The 18,744-nt window shown below is 39.5% G+C and overlaps 1 protein-coding gene across 4 annotated transcripts; it reads left to right on the top strand.

The window, feature by feature from the left end:
• Positions 1-3,276: 3,276 nt before the first annotated feature.
• Positions 3,277-14,854, top strand: SIRT3 (sirtuin 3). Of its 4 annotated transcripts, XM_063289211.1 has the most exons (8): positions 3,277-3,545; positions 4,467-4,656; positions 6,291-6,488; positions 9,292-9,524; positions 9,692-9,792; positions 10,912-11,073; positions 11,945-12,154; positions 14,124-14,854. In XM_063289211.1, the coding sequence occupies exons 1-8, from the start codon at positions 3,470-3,472 to the stop codon at positions 14,142-14,144; spliced, it is 1,191 nt and encodes a 396-aa protein (XP_063145281.1). In that variant the 5' UTR covers positions 3,277-3,469; the 3' UTR covers positions 14,145-14,854. The 4 variants fall into 4 exon arrangements, with proteins under 4 accessions (XP_063145281.1, XP_063145282.1, XP_063145283.1 ...); XM_063289212.1 differs by lacking the exon at positions 14,124-14,854 and having other exon boundaries at positions 10,912-11,155; positions 11,945-12,037; XM_063289213.1 differs by lacking the exon at positions 4,467-4,656 and having other exon boundaries at positions 3,449-3,545.
• The last annotated feature ends 3,890 nt before the right edge of the window (positions 14,855-18,744 follow it).

Here is an 18,744-nt window from a genome sequence, read left to right as displayed (position 1 = left end):
ACTGATAATAATCAGTAATATGATATTACTGATAATAATAATCATCAGCAGGTCATCATATTACTGATGAAAGGCAGAAAAAAAAGATGCTGCTAGGACACGTTTCTGCTAGTTAGGTGCAAATGGGGAGTGGTTTTAGTCAAGTGTTGTTTCAGTGAATCTTCTCTAAGTGAAACTGATTTGGATTCATCCTATAATTTTTCATGGAAATTTAGCCACTTGTTAGATTGTTTAAAATTTTGGTTTTAAGCTTGTAGTGCTTAGTCAGAAAATCTAATGGCTGCAGAATTGTATAATAGCTAACACTGGAAATTTAAAGAAGCATTTAATGTCCCAGAGTAATTGAAATATACTCCTTTATATATGAAGGGAATAATGCCCAGCTAACATTTTATATCTTCTGAGCATTAACAGAATACTTTATATGTTTTGACAACTTGGCAGTGCCTCTTATAATTCCACTTCCCTAACTGTAGCAATGTATAGCAATGCGAATTTTGACTTAAGCTATGCTAAGAATGTTATTACTGTAAAACACACTATTATTAACATACATTTGTATAACACATAAACTATATGTATCACATTTAAGCAAATGGCAGTTAGGAGATTTCAGTTGCTAATACCTTCAGACAATGCAAACATTTCCTTAATGTTTCATTTTACATTTACCTCCTGTTGCAGCTGTACTTTCGCACTGTACAATTTCTACCACCTAAAAATCTGATTAGCATTGTCAGCTGTAATGAAAATGATCAATGACAGATGACTGTTCTTAACATAATTGTCCAAAAGGTGATTAACATTGTAGGCAGTGCTGATAACAGCTAAGCCATGATTTGTTTGATTTTTTTTTTACTAAGTCACGGTTTACTGGATTCTCTCATTATTCTGAACCAAAGCTGTACCACATTAATGCTTAGCTCAGTGAGCATATCTAAAGCAGCCTTTCTCAACCCTGACCCTGGAGGAACCCTTGAAATATTTTTCAGGCCTTGGGGAACCCCTGCACATTCAGGCTCACATATAGGCCAGAAGTTACAAAAATATTATATTCGTTTCATGGGGAGGCCTGTACAGTATGCATTAACAGTGTTCTTAAACTAAAAATAAAGAATGAAACTTACCTCTTTAATGTGAAGTTGCCCAAATTTGAAATAATTGTTTAAATAAATCGTGATCTCTGAGGGAACCCCTAATGACCTCTTGTGGAACCCTAGGGTTCCACGGAACCCTGGGCTAAACTAACATTTAGGGACATGTATAAGATCTTAATTTCACACATGTCAAAGAACAATGAGTTCTGTAATGAATCAACATTTGAAAGAATCCATATAAAGAGTTGGGTTATGCAGGAGGTCTTCAGGCCTTTAATACAGAGGTTGGGAACTGAATTCAGTGAAAGTCCAGTCCAGATTCTCTACTGATCCCACAGACTAAATAACATCAACTTGCTAATATTACACCCCTTCTTTACATCAGCTCCTTGTTCAGAGGGGTTGCAAGGAATCATTACTAACCATGTCCTCCTGCACAGAGAAGAAGACCTTGTCTGATACGAGTATGGACAAACTGACAGTAGCTACATTCAGGAAATACACAGATGAAGTTCAGTGACTGCTGTTTCTCTGCAGAAGGAAGGGGAAGAACAGCTGCTACTGGCAGCATCTTTGCATGCTATTTCTCTGTTTTGCCCTTGCCTCATTTCTTCTCTTCAGACTGCAGTCTTGATGTGGTCTTGCAAGAGGGATCAGCTCCTGCTAGCATTGTCCATGATTCCCCATTTTTATGTGAAGGTTAACACTGAGCTGTAGGATTCTGCCATTCTTGCAGAAGTACCAGCAGAATTGGCACTTCTCTGCTTTGCCTGTTCCCCATCATTTTCCTCTCAAGGGGAGGGACCAGCTGTGGATGAAGCAATGCAATTGTGAGCGTTGGAGTAGGAGATGGGATGTGTGTTTTGCATAGTAGAGCCTCCTTTGGATGGAGTGGTCAGAAGCTCTCCATCCAAGCTGCGGAAAAATAGAAACTTTTCAGAAAGAGTTTATTTTTTTCAACAAAACATTTATGAATTTGCATATTATACCACTAACTTCCAAAACTCCTGGCAGTTTACAGAGTAATGGAAACATAAAACATTGGATACAGTCAGTCCCACCCCAGCTAGACATGGCAATTTCCTCTTCAACCATTGTAAGCTCTAGGAAAGACTTTGCTTTTCAAGACTCTCTGGTAAATTGTCAGAGAACCAGTTAAATCCTAGGAGGAAACATGTTCCAAAACATAGGGGCACATACTGAAAAGAAGAGTGTTCTTACTCCTCTTCCTCAGATCTCAAATGGTGGTGGGATTCAGCAGCCCCCAAACTGAATATACCAGGTGGGTTGAGCAGGCGGTCCTTCACATATTCACATGCCAAGCCATAAAGAGCTTTCTGGGTTAAGACCAGCTCTTTAAATTGTACGTAGGAGCCACAGAAACCAATGCTGTTTTTGTTTGTTTTGTTTTGTTCTTTGTTTTTAAAGGTTTTAACAATTGTAAACTGCCCAGAGTCACTGGGAGCTGGGTGACATATACATTTAATAAATTATTGTTATTATTACTATTACTGTTACTATTATTTAATGCTTGCAGCACTGCTGCTGCATGGCACTGGTGGCCCTCACCTACCAGCAGCTGAACTGTTGTATTTTGGACCGACTCTAGCTTCCTTGTAGTCTTCATAGGCAGCTCCATGTAAGGTACATTGCAGTAAATGATAGCAAGAAGTGTGTTTTGGGAGAAAAGGCAAAATCTCCTTTGGGTTGGGCTCAATTCCTGGTGATTTCATGGGCAAAGCCATGTAGTTTGTTTAGCAACATGGATGTGGCAAGGGAAAATGGGATTGGTTGGGTGCCATTTTTTACATTCTCCCCTTGGTTGGCTCATGTGAGGTTTCTTGGCATTTCAAGACCAACTGCAATGAGAAGAAATGGGGTTGGTTTGAAAATGTTTCTCATGATTTGGGGAGTGAAAACAGGAGCCTTGTGGGAAGGCTTACATTCAGCAAGAGTTTTGCTTCCTTGGCAAGAAGGGAAGCTGTAGCCATTTCAGACTCCATTTTGTGGCATAAGTGCTGCTGCATTTTGTTTCTGCTGCCATTTTTTCAGAGCTTTAGTAAGAGGGTAGTGGTGGAATTAATTACAGGCTTATACTCAAGTACTGATAAGATAGGCTGTCGTCGGTCCTTCTATTAGGAACATTGTGGTAAAGAGTGTTTAGTTGTGCTTCCTGGCTCAAGATAATTGAAAGCAAACAGAGCGGTGCTGCTCTGCCCTTTGTTCCAGATTAGCCTTCAGATCACAACAGCTGGTTAAGGGGGAAAGGAAGAGACAAAATAATGCCAGGCCTTTATCAGCCCCTATAAAAATAATATTTTAAAAAAAAAACTTCTCTTTTTTCTGATTTAGGATTAGGCCACTGAAGGGAAATGAACTGGAGGTTGCACTTCAGAGTCTCTGCAAGGAGAGCTGCGCTTCAGGCTGCCAGTTTTCAGAGATTAATGGGTAAGTCTCAGTCTGCTTCAGGCGGCTCTGCTTGATCTCGGAAAAGCTTATCCCAGTTCAGGAAGGCTGTGGAGACTTGTGACGTTAGATGGACAAATACTAGGGGAGTTAATATATTTTGAATGTAATATAATTGTTAAAGGCAAAAAGAATATAGCAAACAATGCTGTGAAATAAGTCAGGCTCTTGAGTGACCTGATAATGAATAATAGTAAAGCCAGTGTTTCTTGGCTCTGCCTCCTGCAATTTTTAAAGAAGAGATTCTAAGACTTGAATCTGGAAAATTTTCCTAATAAATGGTGTCTTCTAATCCTAGGTTGTGGCTTCTTCTTTAATTAATTCAGTGTTAGTGCTGTTTTAATTATGTGCCTTTTGCAGAACACAAATAGTATGCAGAATACGTTATTTTTCCAGTACCAAGCCAATTACCATGGAATTCAGCAGGCCCTCCTACCTGTTTTCCATTTTTTGTTCCCTTTTCTTACATGACTCAGTAAATGATAGCACCTGCCTGGACTTGTCCGGGCTAGGATGTTAAGCTGGGTTGTGTTTGTTTAGAATTTGGATGGGAGACCCAAGGCTGTAAACTCAAGTGATAAATTGAAGAGTATTCCAGAAAAAGGAAGTGACACACCACTTCTGTATTATTTCCAAGAAAACAGAATTGAGGTCCTTGTGTCGTCACTAGGAACCAAGCTCAATTTACTTATTTTTACTTGTGTTGCATAAATTGTAAGCAAACGCTGGTTTCTTTCCCTATGTAGTTGCAATATATGATAAACAATGGTAACTGCTCTCATGCAGCAAGTATTAACCATATAAAAATTTGTTTCACTGAGCTAAATTATTTTTCATTCTTCTACAAAAATTTCCTCTCTTTGGACATTTATCCCAATAAACTTTTTTAAAACTATTTTTGAGGTTGGAAGTTTCTGGATCTCTGGATGCATGCCCAACATCAGCATTTTAGAAACTCTGCCAGTTTGGCAGCCTGCAAAAATCTTCGCTTAATTCCATTAAGATCTGTCCTCTACTTTCCTCATGGAAAACTTTTGCTGCAGAAGACTTCAGAAAGTAGCTTAAAAAACAAAACAGACTTGTCTGGGATCAGGTATAGCCTTGATATTCTTTTTCATAAATATTCCTTAACTTGAAATTCTGTTAAGTCTTATTTAAGAGTAAGGTTGATTAAACTGTTGAATGTTTGTGTGGCATGGAAGAGAGCCTCTACGCAGCTACCATTCAGGTTTAAAGTCCTCATTCTTATCATAGTTCTGTTGCTGGCAGAAGGAAAGGTTGCATAGGACACTTTTTCTATGTGGTATTAGATTAGGAAACATGTAAAAAGTTATTCTCTGCATAAAACGATACATATTTTTAAATGTAATTAACGTAATATAATTTAATTTATTGTTCCAATCCATAGGTTATACTACAATATACAGGTATCAGGTATGCAATTAAAAAAGTAAAGAGTAATTAAAAAACAAAATTTAAAATTATTTAAAATAATGTAAAAAGACTTCTTTTGTTACAAGGACAGAAACATCACCATTTAATTATGATACTAGGGTGGAAATATTTACAATGTTGGGCTGCAGCTCAGGCAGAACCTGTCAATCTCCATAGTATTCTTCACAACTGTCTTTTGTGCTTTCCATAGAAATTCAATTTTAGGGGAATCAGGGTAGAATGATCTTTCATTCATTTCGGAACAGATTCTAAATGTTTGGCATGTGCAGCAGAATAAGTTGGGCAATGAGACAGATAGTGTGGGATATCTCCTCCATTGCCACTCTGACAGAGGCAGACTTGTCAGTAGTGTGAGACTTTTTGGAGATGGCTGTCAAATCTAGCCAATGCCATTTCTTGCATCTGAAATTGTGTTAGTGCTGATTGGAGGGAAGTTACAGTAATACATTTCAGGTGTTGCTTCCATTCAACTATGTTTTTTAATACTGCATATCAAGGGTCAACTTGGTTGTTAGCAATTAAACTTAAATCAGCTTGTGCAGATAAAGTATATCTAAAACCCTGCTCCTGAAAGTCTGTCAAAACATTGCAAGATACAAAAAAGTGCTGGTGAATACCATGTTTTACATAACATGTAAAAAGTGCTTCTCTGCATAAAAGGTAGGAGCTAGCGAGCTTATGAGATGCTATATGAGAAATGATGCAAATGATGCAACTTTAATGGAATTATCTAATCATTAAAAAAACTCTTTCCCCACTTGAACCGAACAGTGGCACAGATATGCTGCAAGCAAGTTTATTTATCTGCTGTATCCTCATGATGTTGCCTTCATCTTGACCTCAACCCATGAATGAGAAAGCCCTAAGTCATCCTTGGCTGAACTAATTTTCCCCTTTAGTCTGACACAGTCCAAGGACATAAAATGTATAAAATCTCTTAGGCTATATCACCTTTTATCAGGGAAGTCAGGTGATTGCAGTGATTTAAAACAGAGGGAGAATAGGAACTGGCAATGGGAACAGAAAGTTGTATGCTAGTGTAGTGTAGTTTTCTGCCAGGTAAAGGCTGGGCAGAAATTGCTTCAGCTTAGCACTGAGGGAAGAGGAAGAGCTCAAGCTGATCCTTTTCTGACTAAGTTAGGTTAGATCACACTCCACGGATGGGTATTCATATATAAATTATCCTGGATTGGAAGATAGGTTCTTATTTTTTCCCTTATAAGCATGCTTCTTTATAATCTATAGCATGCTTACAGACTCTCTTGCCTGCAGGGTCCAGGGAGTAAGGTTCTTGTCCTTGTCCACGTTCTCAAGAGTGTTTTTTGGAATTGGCCAAGGAGGAAATAATGGAGGAAATAAGAAACTCAGCCTAAGGGATGTGATGGAACTCGTCCGGAAGAAAGAATGCCGTAGGATAGTAGTGATGGCTGGAGCAGGACTCAGCACTCCGAGTGGCATCCCAGATTTCAGGTACCAAATGAACTACTCATATGGCTTTGCCACCTGTAACCAAATAAGCATCTTCCTCACCACGGCACAAAAATGGTCATCCGTGAAACCTGTTTTCAGTAGCTGTCACATGGCTTTCATCATCTATTAAACAGCAGTGGCACAAATAGGGGTGCTTTTTAGAACTGTAGGGAAGTGTCAGTGTCTTTTTTTTCCTGCATCTCCTGACACGGAGCCCCCTTTCCTCTTTTAATTAGTAATGCAATAGTTCTCCACAAAAAAGGAGAGAGGTGCATGGGCCAAACAAAATAAAGGTATCTTCAAGTGTTTGGAAGTCCCCAAGAATGATTGCATGTTAGTATTATTGGCCAAGAATCACATTTACTTTCCTTTATGCTCATTTGATCTATCTTGCTATTCTAAGACATTAACACACTTCTGATTTATTTATGTGGCCTTCAATCAGATTTGACTCCTGGTTATGCAGTTACTTTGGCAGCATTTTTCAGAAGTGGTTTGGCATTGCCATCTTCCTAGGATTGAGAGGGGGTGGCTGGCCCAAGGTTATCCAGCTGGCTTTCATGCCTAAGTCAAGACTAAAGCTCATGTTTCTCCACTCCTAGTCCAACACTTTAGCCACCAGATCAAACTGGCTGTGGATTTATACGTTAATTGCAGATTAAAGCTCCTCTTATTTTATAGGTAGTCCTCACTTACCAACAGTAACTGGGACCATGAACCATCGCAGCTGTAAGGTGTGACATCATGTGACCATGCCGACTTACAATGGCAATTCCAGCGGTCCCAATTGCTGCTGTTAGGCCACACGGTCACAGCATCCCACGGTCACGTGATTGCCATTTGCAGCCTCCTGCTGGCTTCCCCATGCTTGTTGGAAGCCAGCAGTGAAGGTTGCAAATGGTGATGATGCTTGTTGCCGAGTGCTCAAATCACTATCATGTTACTGCAGGGATGTTGCAACAGCTGCAACTAAGAGGACCCATTGTAAGTACCCCTCATTTAGCCCCATTGTAACTTTGAATGGCCACTGAATGAGCGGATGTTAAACAAGGACTACCTGTATATGAATTCATTTTACCAGGTAGGTCAGTCACCTCTGTGTTGTCTCAGGTGATGCTATTAAAGTGTTGCACTTGGTACGTTGTGGACAGCAGTAGAAACCAAATATCTGCTGCCATTGTCCTAGGTTGGGTGAGGTGATCCAGAAAGTAGCTGTGGAGCAAAGCAGCAGGCTTTAAGGAGCATATGGGACCCTGAGGGAGCTCTTCTGGATATGTCTACTGTTAGTAAGTGATGTAGAGAGGAGGAATTGCTGAAAGGGACCTGCCACTGGATTGGTCTCACTCTTGGTGCTTCAGTTACTTTTGGAGTCTGCCCCTGAGCTATTTTCACACATAGTGAGTGGATGGGTAGAAATAAAAAGAGATTCTCCCATCCCCTTGCTTTTCAAATTGGCTACTTCTTTTGAGCTTAAAAGGAAACTCAACTTTCCAGCAGTCTCTCCCCACCCTCATAAGGTCTTCTAGCTTATTTGGGGAAATTAACACTTTCAGTTAAGTGCTGCATGAGTTCTGATAGTGACAACATGGCTGCTTGCTAAATATAAACAAAAAACACAAACTCACGTACATTGACCTTTCACCTTTAACAGCCTCGTGTGGCGCAGAGTGGTAGGTGGCAGTATTGCAACCGAAACACTCCCCACGACCCGAATTCGATCGCAGCGGGAGCTGGATTCTCGGGTAGCCAGCTCAGGTCAACTCAGCCTTCCATTCTTCCGAGGTCGGTAAAATGAGTACCCAGCTTGCTGGGGAAGGTGACAACTGGGGAAGGCAATGGCAAATCACCCCGCTATAGTCTGCCAAGAAAACGTCGCAAAAGCGGCATCCCTCCAAAGGGTCAGACATGACTCAGTGCTTGCACAGGAGACCTTTCCCCTTTCACCACATATATTAAACAGGGTTTTTTTCCTGTTTTAAACAGAGACTTTTCAGCCTTCCCCTACCAACAGCTTCTTCCTTAAGGCACATTGAACCTATCCCATGCTCATTAACACCCACATATCCACAGAGAAAGCCATGTCTGGAAGAGGTAAATCTATTAGCAGGTCTAACAGATGCTCTGTTATTTGTGGAGACTTCTTGGGACAGTTTTTTTTTCCCTGTCAAAATACTTTGAACTTGGAACACTCCAAAAAAACATTCTAGTTGTAACTGTTTTGTTCTGAGTTCAAAATAAAATGCATTTACCACTTTGTACCTTCCCTTAGAATTCTAACCAGTTTATTTCTTGGATTAGGATACTTCAGTACCTAGGCATTTCTTCTGCTAAGGCTTTGGGCCACCAATTTGTGGATCCCCTCATAAGTGCACTGGGTTGAACAATGACCAAGAAGTTAGACAGGCATTGCATGTTTTGACAATGTATGGGAGTAACTGCCTTTGATTAAATCAGTGATATTAACTGCAGTGTTAATCAAGTATAGATTTGGATTTCACAGAGAAACAGTATATGTGAGCTCTTCTAGAGCAGTAAGTATTCCCACCCTGGGTACTTCCACTTGACCAGTTGGTAGTCCTGTAATACATGATAGACTTTGTTCTGGTGATACATCATCTTAATAAATCTGTTTTTATGCTTGGGAGGAAGTGTTCCTAATCTGTTTCTTGCCTTTATATATGTGATCCACTTTTGAAAGGAAATATCCCATATAAATAGTGAGCCATATGATAAGCTAGGGATCTGTTGCATGAGCTTGGTTTCCTGGCCTATCAGCGTTCTAAATTTACTCTTCTTTTTGCAGGTCTCCTGGGAGTGGGCTATACAGTAACCTTCAGCAATATAATATTCCATACCCTGAAGCCATATTTGAGCTTAGCTACTTTTTCCAGAATCCCAAGCCTTTCTTCAGGTTAGCTAAGGAGTTGTACCCTGGCAATTACAGGCCAAACTATGCCCACTATTTTCTTCGACTTCTGTTTGACAAAGGGCTCCTTCTGCGCCTCTACACACAAAATATTGATGGGCTGGAGAGAGGTGAGCTGCTTGGCACTGGCTCTAAGAAGATAAATTGAGAGCAATGTCAGATTGCAGCAATAGTGGTGGTGGTGGTGGCGGTGGCGGTGGTGGCATCATGCATTTTAAATACTTTTGAGTTGGTGAAGAGTTGGACCAAGCTGATCTCTCTGTCTTGTGTGTTCTAGTTGCTGGGATTCCTCCAGATAAACTAGTTGAAGCTCACGGCACATTTGCTTCTGCTACATGTACTGTCTGCCGAAGATCATATTCAGGGGAGGATTTCAGGGTAGGCTATTACACAGCAGATACAGCACTCCAGGCATAGTATAAGCATATATATATATATACACACATTTAAATTATTTATCATAAATGTACAGTCAGCCTGCTTCTGTTGACTCCAACAGAACATTCCTCCATCCGAGTCATGAAAAAGGTCATTCACCCAGTGCGCTTTCCATCTCATACTCAGGCCTGAAACCTGACAGAAAAGGGTCTTGTGATCTGGCCCTAGGATTAAGGCCTGAACCCCAGATGTGGAGACCTGCATGCAATTTTATTTATTTATTTTATTATTCAAATTCAATTACCGCCCATCTCCCCCAAGAGAGGGGACAATTGCATGTCCCGCTTCCCTGGAACAACTGAACCATCATATTGCTGTACTTCCCATGGCCCATCACTGTAGAAATATGCCCCCATACCAAATCAGACTGCTAAAGCTCTTTCACCCCACCTTTTTATTCCACTTGGAGCAGCATCACTCCAAACTTATCACAACTTGCTTTCTATGGAACAACAGTCTGGAATCCCATCCTTGCTGTTTATATCAATTCCAGTTAACCCTACACATCTTCCTCTATACCTAGCACAATAAAATCCTTGTCCTGAAATCGTCCTACTTGGGCACTGGCCAGTGGGTATGTGTGCCCCTCACCTTTACCCTCACTTCACGGGGGCATCTCCCTTGCCCCACATCTCTCATGAGACAATCCCAGATCATCATCATCATCATCATCATCATGTTTCCTCACAGAACAGTGAAGTCGGCAGTGCGATTTCTCTGAAATGAAAGGTGGACACTGATAAGGACAAAGACAACCCATCAGTGACACTCTGGGTACCCCTCCAGTTCTCAGCTTTCCCTGGCTGCTCATATTCATAGGCTACTACCTCCTTCCATTGGCCAGGCTAACCACAGTTGCTGCCAAACTCACTGGCTCATCTTTTAAGATGGATCCACGTATTTCAACTAGATGCCTAGATTTTTGCTTCTAGTAGCTCCCAGGATTGCATTTTGCTTTTATTGCCGTTTAGTGTACACTGTCCTGTGTTGTGATGTCAGTCTTGAGGCTTGTAGTGCCTGACTAGGAACTTACATTCCTATTATCTGATTTCATTTCAGGGGGATGTGATGACTGACAAAATTCCCAAATGCCCTGTTTGCACTGGAGTGGTCAAGCCTGACATTATATTCTTTGGAGAAGAGCTCCCTCATCGGTTCTTCTTGCATATGGCAGACTTTCCTATGGCAGACTTGCTTTTTATCCTTGGAACCTCCCTTGAGGTCTGGGCTATCATGAACCTGGGAAGAGAATAAGAGTTGGGTTTTTAAGACAAAGTGGTTCAGAGACTCTGGAAAACAGAGAGTAAGCCATGAGAATTCAAAGGGAATGAGAAGGTGGCAGTTCAGGGATCAGCAAAAGAGATGGGAAGGAAGTTCAGAGCTTTAACTTCATTAGAGCTTTAAGAACACATTATCTTCAGCTATCTTCTCACGCAGGAATAATACTGCAGGTCTACTTGCTGGAAGGGTTCATTCTAATATAGATAAACCACATAAGCCACATTTACAGACCATTCAAAAGAGACAATAAAGCTAAGAAGGAAACAAAAAGACCAGAACACATCCTCTCCAGCAGCCAACACCCAGATAAGCAGAGATTAACACCAGACAAACAGTCAAGCAGAAAACAATTCCCTAATCAAGGAACTACCAAGGAGAAAGCCACACCCCCACCAACACTGGCAGGGCAAGTTACTGCATATAGACAGGGAGCAAACCCCACCCTCACCAGCACTGATGATGTTACCTAGTCTAGCAATGAGATGTCTGCAAGCAAACAACCAAGCTCAGAGAGCACCAAGGACTCCTCATTCAAGTATCTTTTGAGGACTCTTAGGAGAATCAGTGTTTAAATGAAAGTACTGTATCATCCTCTTAAATATTGTGACGGTACCATTTTTCTACAGTAGTATCCTGTGATTTGCACATGGCTTTTCTTACTTAGCAGATATGGAGTGGGCAAATTCAGAAGTTTGGTGTAAGTTTTGTTTAGCCTTTGAGGCCCTATAACTATTTTCTTAGAAAAAAGACTAAAGTGCAACAATCTTTACTGTGCAAGAGATATACAACTCCCCTTTCTGATGTATTTTAGGTGGAGCCCTTTGCTAGTCTGGCAGGAGCTGTCCGTGGTTCTGTCCCCCGCGTCCTGGTCAACCGAGACCTGGTGGGGCCATTTGCATTCCAGCCACAGCACAATGACGTAGCTGAACTGGGAGATGTAATCAGTGGAGTGGAAAAAGTGGTAGAACTATTGGGCTGGAAAGAGGAATTACAGGAACTAATGAAGAAAGAAAAAGAAAAGGTATGAAACTTTGACTTGTCTCTCAGACTCTTTATTTTGCTGGCTGGAATTATGAAAACAATAAAATTAATGATAAGACCTTATTTAAAATAATCTTCACAGTTATTTTATCCATCAGGCCATATATCTCAGTTGTATAGATTTACTGGTTTATCTTATTTAAGTTTGTTATAGCCGCTCAACTCCAGTGGACTCTGGATGTAATTACTTTCCATCTCAGGCAACTTAAAGGGCATAACTATGCAATCTGCCCTATGTAACTATTTAATGCATTTTATGATTTGTTTCAGTAACATTTTAGTTTTGCAGAGTGAGACTTCAGATTTGGAAGTGATCACACTTGCATTTACAATTATAGTACAGGTAGTCCTTGCTTACCGACCACTTGTTCAACGACTGTTTGTAGTTGTGACGGTGCTGAACAAGTGGTACTTATGACCAGTCCTTGAATTTCCAGTTGTCACAGCACCCCTGCAGACTTGTGATTGTGATTCGGGCACTTGGCAACCAGCTCACACTTAACGACAGTTGCAGCATCCCACAGTCACTTGATTGCCTTTTGTCATCTTCCCTACTGCTTTCCACAAGCAAAGTCAATGGGGAAGCCAGCAGGGAAGGTCACAAGTTGCTCTGGTAAATCCTACCCACCTTCTGTGCACCACACTGTTCTTCTCTAGGCCTCCCTGCACTCACATCAACCCACACCCTCCTTTCCCTTGGCCTCCCTGTACTTGCACAGACCTGCGCCCTCCTTCTCTTGGCCTTCCTGCACTCATGCCACATTGCAGCACCTTCCCTCCCACAACTTGTGTGTAGCTTTTGCCGGGCCTCCCCCACCCCCTGCAGCACTCCCACTCTCCTTACCTGGGACTCCCACTGCTTCCCGCTTAACCACCCATGTGCCTTGGGGTAACGATGACAACAGGGACTGCTTGGATTGTCGTCGCTAAGTGATGCAGTCATGTAATGTCACATTTTATGACCGTATCACTTAGCAATGGCAATCATGGTCCCAATTACTCTCCTAACCTGAGGACTTCCTGTATGTCCATGTGTGCAAGAATATGAACATTTACAATCTTGTATTCTGTACCCCCACTCATTACAATATAATTTTGAAGGTTTATTTTTTCAGGTTTAGAGTTAGAAAATTTTGTATTATTGATTGCTTAATAATAAAAACAAAATAATTGAAATAAAGTAAAAATCACACTAAATAATTAAATCTTACATATTTGTTAGGCCATTAATGAAGCAGCATACTTTATCTCCTTCTCTTTATGAATGGATATACTGTGTGTATGCAGGAATATTTCATTCAACTGCAGAAAAAAAATATTGAGATTCTCAGATTCTGTTAGAGTAAATAGTATAACAGTTCAGGCTTGGTTCAAGTATACTTAAACCATGATTTACTGGATAAACTTCAATAGGCTGGTTGTGTAGCATCTTTGTTTTCAAACTACAATGGCTAGGTTCCTACAGCACAGTAACATGTTATAGCTTGGCACAATGTATGAACAAAGCCATAGTTTATATTTTGCCATTGGTCAAGATAGACTTGGTACACAATGAAGATCGTATTTTAGCAAATTCTGTAAGTAGATGCAATTCCTTTACTTATTTGTAAATATTAGTTTCTACAAGAAAAACAAATGTTTCAAATCCACATGGAATTAAAGATACCGTGGCAATTATGTAAAAAGAGCGTCATTGTGTTTTGAGGGAAGGCCAGACAGGCATATGTTAAATGAATTTTGTCTGCCACTCCAGAGTGATACGATGCAAAATGTCAGTCTGCTCTAGTCAGGTTCAAGTCAACATAAGTGCTATTAAAATTGGTTCTTCAGAAATGTTTTTATTTAATTGTAAATACAGTCTGCTTCCTCAATTTTACTTTTTTTTTTCGGTATCTCATCAACAGTTGGTGTAGGTTGTAATAAACAATCTATGTTCTTTGTATTTTCAGCTGGATACAAAAGAGAAATAGAAGTATAATCTCTACTTTTGGAAAGATTTAACTCCTCAGAAAGTAAAGTTTGCCTCAGCCAAAGGTTAGATTGATAAATTCACAGATCTGGGTGAAAAGATGGTCTTTTTGTTGCCACCACCTAGTAGATAACAGTAAGAACTGGAGTTAATCTGGAGATGATAATTGACTCCTTGAACATCTCTGACACATCAGAGAAGGACATCTTCTCAAGCCTCCTGGGGAAATGGAAATCAAGCAGATTTGAATTTACTTTTATATAAAGATAGGCTGTAAAGATGTTCGGGGAAACTGCTACCTCCCTTTCAGAAGGCATTTTCTCCGATTTTTTTACTTTTTCCACTTGGTTACTTCTGAGTCATTTAAGAAACATCACACATCTGTGGCATTTAGAGCCTTAACAACAATATTATTTCATTCATACTGAATCCACAATTTTCTACCCACTTGGAAGAAGTCAAATAGGGACTGCAGCTTTTATCAAAGGTGTGAAAAATCTGGTTTGAATCAGATTTATCAACTTGTAAGAAGGGGTTCTTAAAATAATGTGTATATTAATTTGTAGATATCGCCTATGTAACTTGAAAAGATAAATGGTTTATACATCTACATTTCTAGTAAGAAACTAGCACATACAGATATAACTGCTGGATGAATGTGTAATATTTGCAAGTTGTATTTAAAGCAAAATAAAATCTATTTTAACAATTGTTCTCCACCTCGTTTGACTAATTTCCCAGGATTTACATTTAAGCTTATATTCTCTGTCCTTGATTTCATTTAATAATTACATCTTGAAAAAAAATCCTTATAGTTCAATTTCGTTAATGCATTGGTGAGATTTCCTCAGCATACTGAACATCAGTTAACTAGCTTCCTGCTTATTATTCCTTTAAAAGAGATGGTGGTCTGGCTTTTTAGGATTTCTGGTTTTATTTTATAATAGTTATTAGAATACCAGAAAAGAGCCCTTCAGATGTTTCTTGATGAACTACAGCACACAGTAGCCTTAGCCAATGTAAGTAAGGGTACAGAATGCTTTGAGTTGTAATCCAGCAATATCTGAGGAAGGTCACGAATTCCCCTTTCCTTCGTTACACTGTCTTTAAAAGCTGTGGGTGAAACCTTATGAAATGCCAGTGGAATTTCACTCACACAGTAGGTCTTCATCTTCCTCCTTACAGGTATTCACCACATCTTCAAAACTCTGCTTGAAGAATTGGTGAATCCTTTAGAGCAGATTCTGAGGAAACATCATAGTTATAGAGGAAATGGAAACATATCAATGGATTTCACTGAAAGAAACCTGTTTAGTTAGCATTACATATCTTTGAGTAAGACACTGCAGGAAGCAGTAAGGTCCCCATCTAACTATTTTTCCATGCCGCAGCTAGAACCAGCAGCTCTGATTAACAGTAATTAGCCTAATTCCAGCCCTCTGAGTCTTTCCCCTGAACAAGACACCATGGTATCTTAAGTTTCTAAACCTTCATCCCATCAGCTTACAAAGGAAATATATCTGACGAATCATATCAGCATTAATCTCATCCCTTGACCGGTACGTCAAACAGATAATATGACCTGTTGTTTCCAGTCACCTGGAAAATGTTACATAAATTACATTTGCCCTACCTCCCACCCCACGCTTCCCATTTAGAAATTCTGGCTAGTTCCCCAGGTTAGAAGAACCTTGACTGATTTTTTTGGAAAGGTTGGATTTTTAAAAAGCGTTCTTTCAAGTTGCAGTGGATACATTTGTGCATATTTAAATTAACAGGTTTACATAAATGTGTAATTCAAACAACAGATTGAAAAGTGTGTAAGTTATTAAAATGAGACATCTGAATCACCAGCCCAGTAAACAGCAGAAATGTGTATTATTATACTATGTTAACTGTTGATCAAGCATATTTTGTTTCAAAACAATACAGTGAGAAACATTTTCAGTAACTACAGTATTATTTTTCTTCCTTGCTGGTTAGTGGAAAAGGTTACTATATTGTTCAGTTAAATGCCTATCTAGTTTCTAAAAAGAAAGGACGACACATGGAAGATACAATTACCTTTAGTGAGGAGTAACGGTTGTAACAGAGCTACCAGAGTCAAAGAAAATACTGTATGTAGATTTTGGTTGAAAAGCAAGGATTCTAGTTGTAGCTTTCTTGAAGACCTAAGTCATTATGGAAAGCAGGAAAGGACTAGATTCACAATGTTACCTGCTTTCTACATAGCTGAATGCAAAATGACCAAATTGTATGCTTCTGTGAATTCCTACATGAAGAGAAGTTGACACAGCCGGTGCATGGTGCAAAGGTAAAAACACCATCTTTCTGCTGCAAGTTTGAATGCATCCTTACTATTGTTTACAGATGCAAAATAGAAAATCAGTGAATACAGCAAGTGCAGAAGTTTGGACACCCTTTTAGTCAGTGCTTTGGAACATTTCCTGTGGCAACAGGCTTTGGCTCAACCCTGGCAAGACTGAGTGGCTTTGGGTTTGGGGGCCACCTGGATCTAGGAATTTACCATCTTTGGTTCTGGAGAGGATAGTACTTCCCCAGACGCACCTGGTGTGCGATCTGGGGGTCCTTTTGGACTCAAACTCCTGATCCCGCCTTGAAGGGTATTTGGAAGCTTCAGTTGGTGCAACATGCAGCGGTGTGGGCAGTTAGGTGTGCACTTAGGCCTGTGCATGTCACACCTCTGCTCCACCAGCTGCATTGGCTACCATTATGCATCCAGGTCCAATTCAAGGTGCTGGTGATAACCTATAAAGCCCTACATGGCATAATTTTACTGGAATTTATATGTTGTTCTTCCCTTATCAACTTAACATAGTCTTTTTTTTAAATAAGAATTTTATTAAATTTAAGGAAAAGATAAAAACTACACAAAAGACAAAAAAACTACAAAAGAAAAAACAGTGAAAAAACAGAAAATGAAAAAAGTTTTTGAGAAATTACAAGATGACTTCCAACTTCCAACAAGAATATACAGCAATTTCCATAATTAATCCCTTACTCTAGCTTTAACCAAAATCACATTATTTCTATAAATCATTCCATAAACACATTATAAAAATCAATAAAAACAATTGCTCTTTCCCCTTATATATAAAGAAAAATAAACAAATATATAAACCTCTAAATCAACTCCCCCCCCCAAAGAAACCCATTTATTAAATATTTCCTGCCTATCACTTTTCTATATATTTCTGGCCACTATAATAAAAATCAAATTATAAAAACATCTAAATTATCTACTTTTATGCTTAATAATACTATAACAATCTTAACCCTATTAAACCTAAAACATTCTTATACCGTATAGATCTTTAAAAAAATCAAGCAAACTTTAAATCATTAAAAAAAATAGTCATACAAGCCTTAGTATCAGTCCAAATACATATTCTTAATTTCTTATCCTACATCAAAATATACCAGAGCATTTACTTGTCTCCATCTTACGCCTACAGCATTTTTCACAATAGAATTAAAATTAAACAATCCAACTGCCCCCCTTAAAAAAAAATCATATTCCTGGATAGAAAACCTCCCACACAGCATAGCCTCGTTCTCATAACAATCATTCAGGAAAGCAGCTTGGACAATATCTTGCAAGTTAAGCTTTAACTCCTTTTTCACCAAAGTATGTTCATTGCCTGGCATTTCTTGGAAGAGATTATTCTCCCTGTCAGGGAAAAAAATCCCCCCTTGATAAACTTCTTCAACCCTTTGCAGAACATCTTCAGCCAGTTGACACATTTTAGGACTAATATTTTCTACAACATCCCAAAGATCTTGCATAATAGCTTGGTGAAAGTCATAAAAAATATCTTTGAAGTCAGAATGGAGCTCAGAGTGAAGCTCTGCAAAGATTTCCTTAAGGTCATCCATCTTCCAGGCAGTAGATTATGGCGCCCTCTGGAGACTTAACTGAAGCAGATCAGAGCTAATGAGTTAATAAAAGGCTTGCAAAAAGAAAAAAAAAAATATGCTAACCAGCAACTACAAAAAGTGAACAGAAAAATGAAATGTCAAAACAGCAACGTGTAGGAAAAAATTAAGTCCTTCAAGTTAAATACAAAAATAGTAACGAGATGATTAATTATTCTCAGTCCACCTTAAAATTGAACAGGAAGTAAGCGAAAGACTAACAAAAGGTTTTGTAAAGTTAATCCAGAAATAATATATAATTGGATAGGCACCAAAGGAATCAGCTTTTTCTTGTTGTAGAAAGCCTCTCTTAAGGAAAGAAAACTTAAAAATATAAATTGGGTGGTTTAGAAATGGGAGGGCTTGACCTAATGTCCTTTAAGGCTACAAACACGGGCTGGACCTGATAGCTTCCCAGCCTCCCGTCGTCTCTTACCAGGTCTTCACTGTTGCGATTCTCAGGCTGCTAGGTGACGTTTTGGAGGACCAAATGGGATGATTCCGAGCTTTTTCTTGGCTCTTGAAAAAGCTCTGGGCTTCAGATAAAAGCCTGAGCCTCCCCAAAAAAACCTGCGTTGTCAGTTCTGTCCACAGAGCTTGTGGACAAAACTGTTCAGTCAGCCATGTTCCCCACCAGAAGTCCAACTTAACATTGTCTTAACATT

The sequence above is a fragment of the Candoia aspera genome, chromosome 1 (genome assembly GCF_035149785.1).
Source record: "Candoia aspera isolate rCanAsp1 chromosome 1, rCanAsp1.hap2, whole genome shotgun sequence".
Lineage (NCBI taxonomy): Eukaryota > Metazoa > Chordata > Lepidosauria > Squamata > Boidae > Candoia > Candoia aspera.
This window is presented reverse-complemented; position numbering and strand designations above follow the sequence as displayed.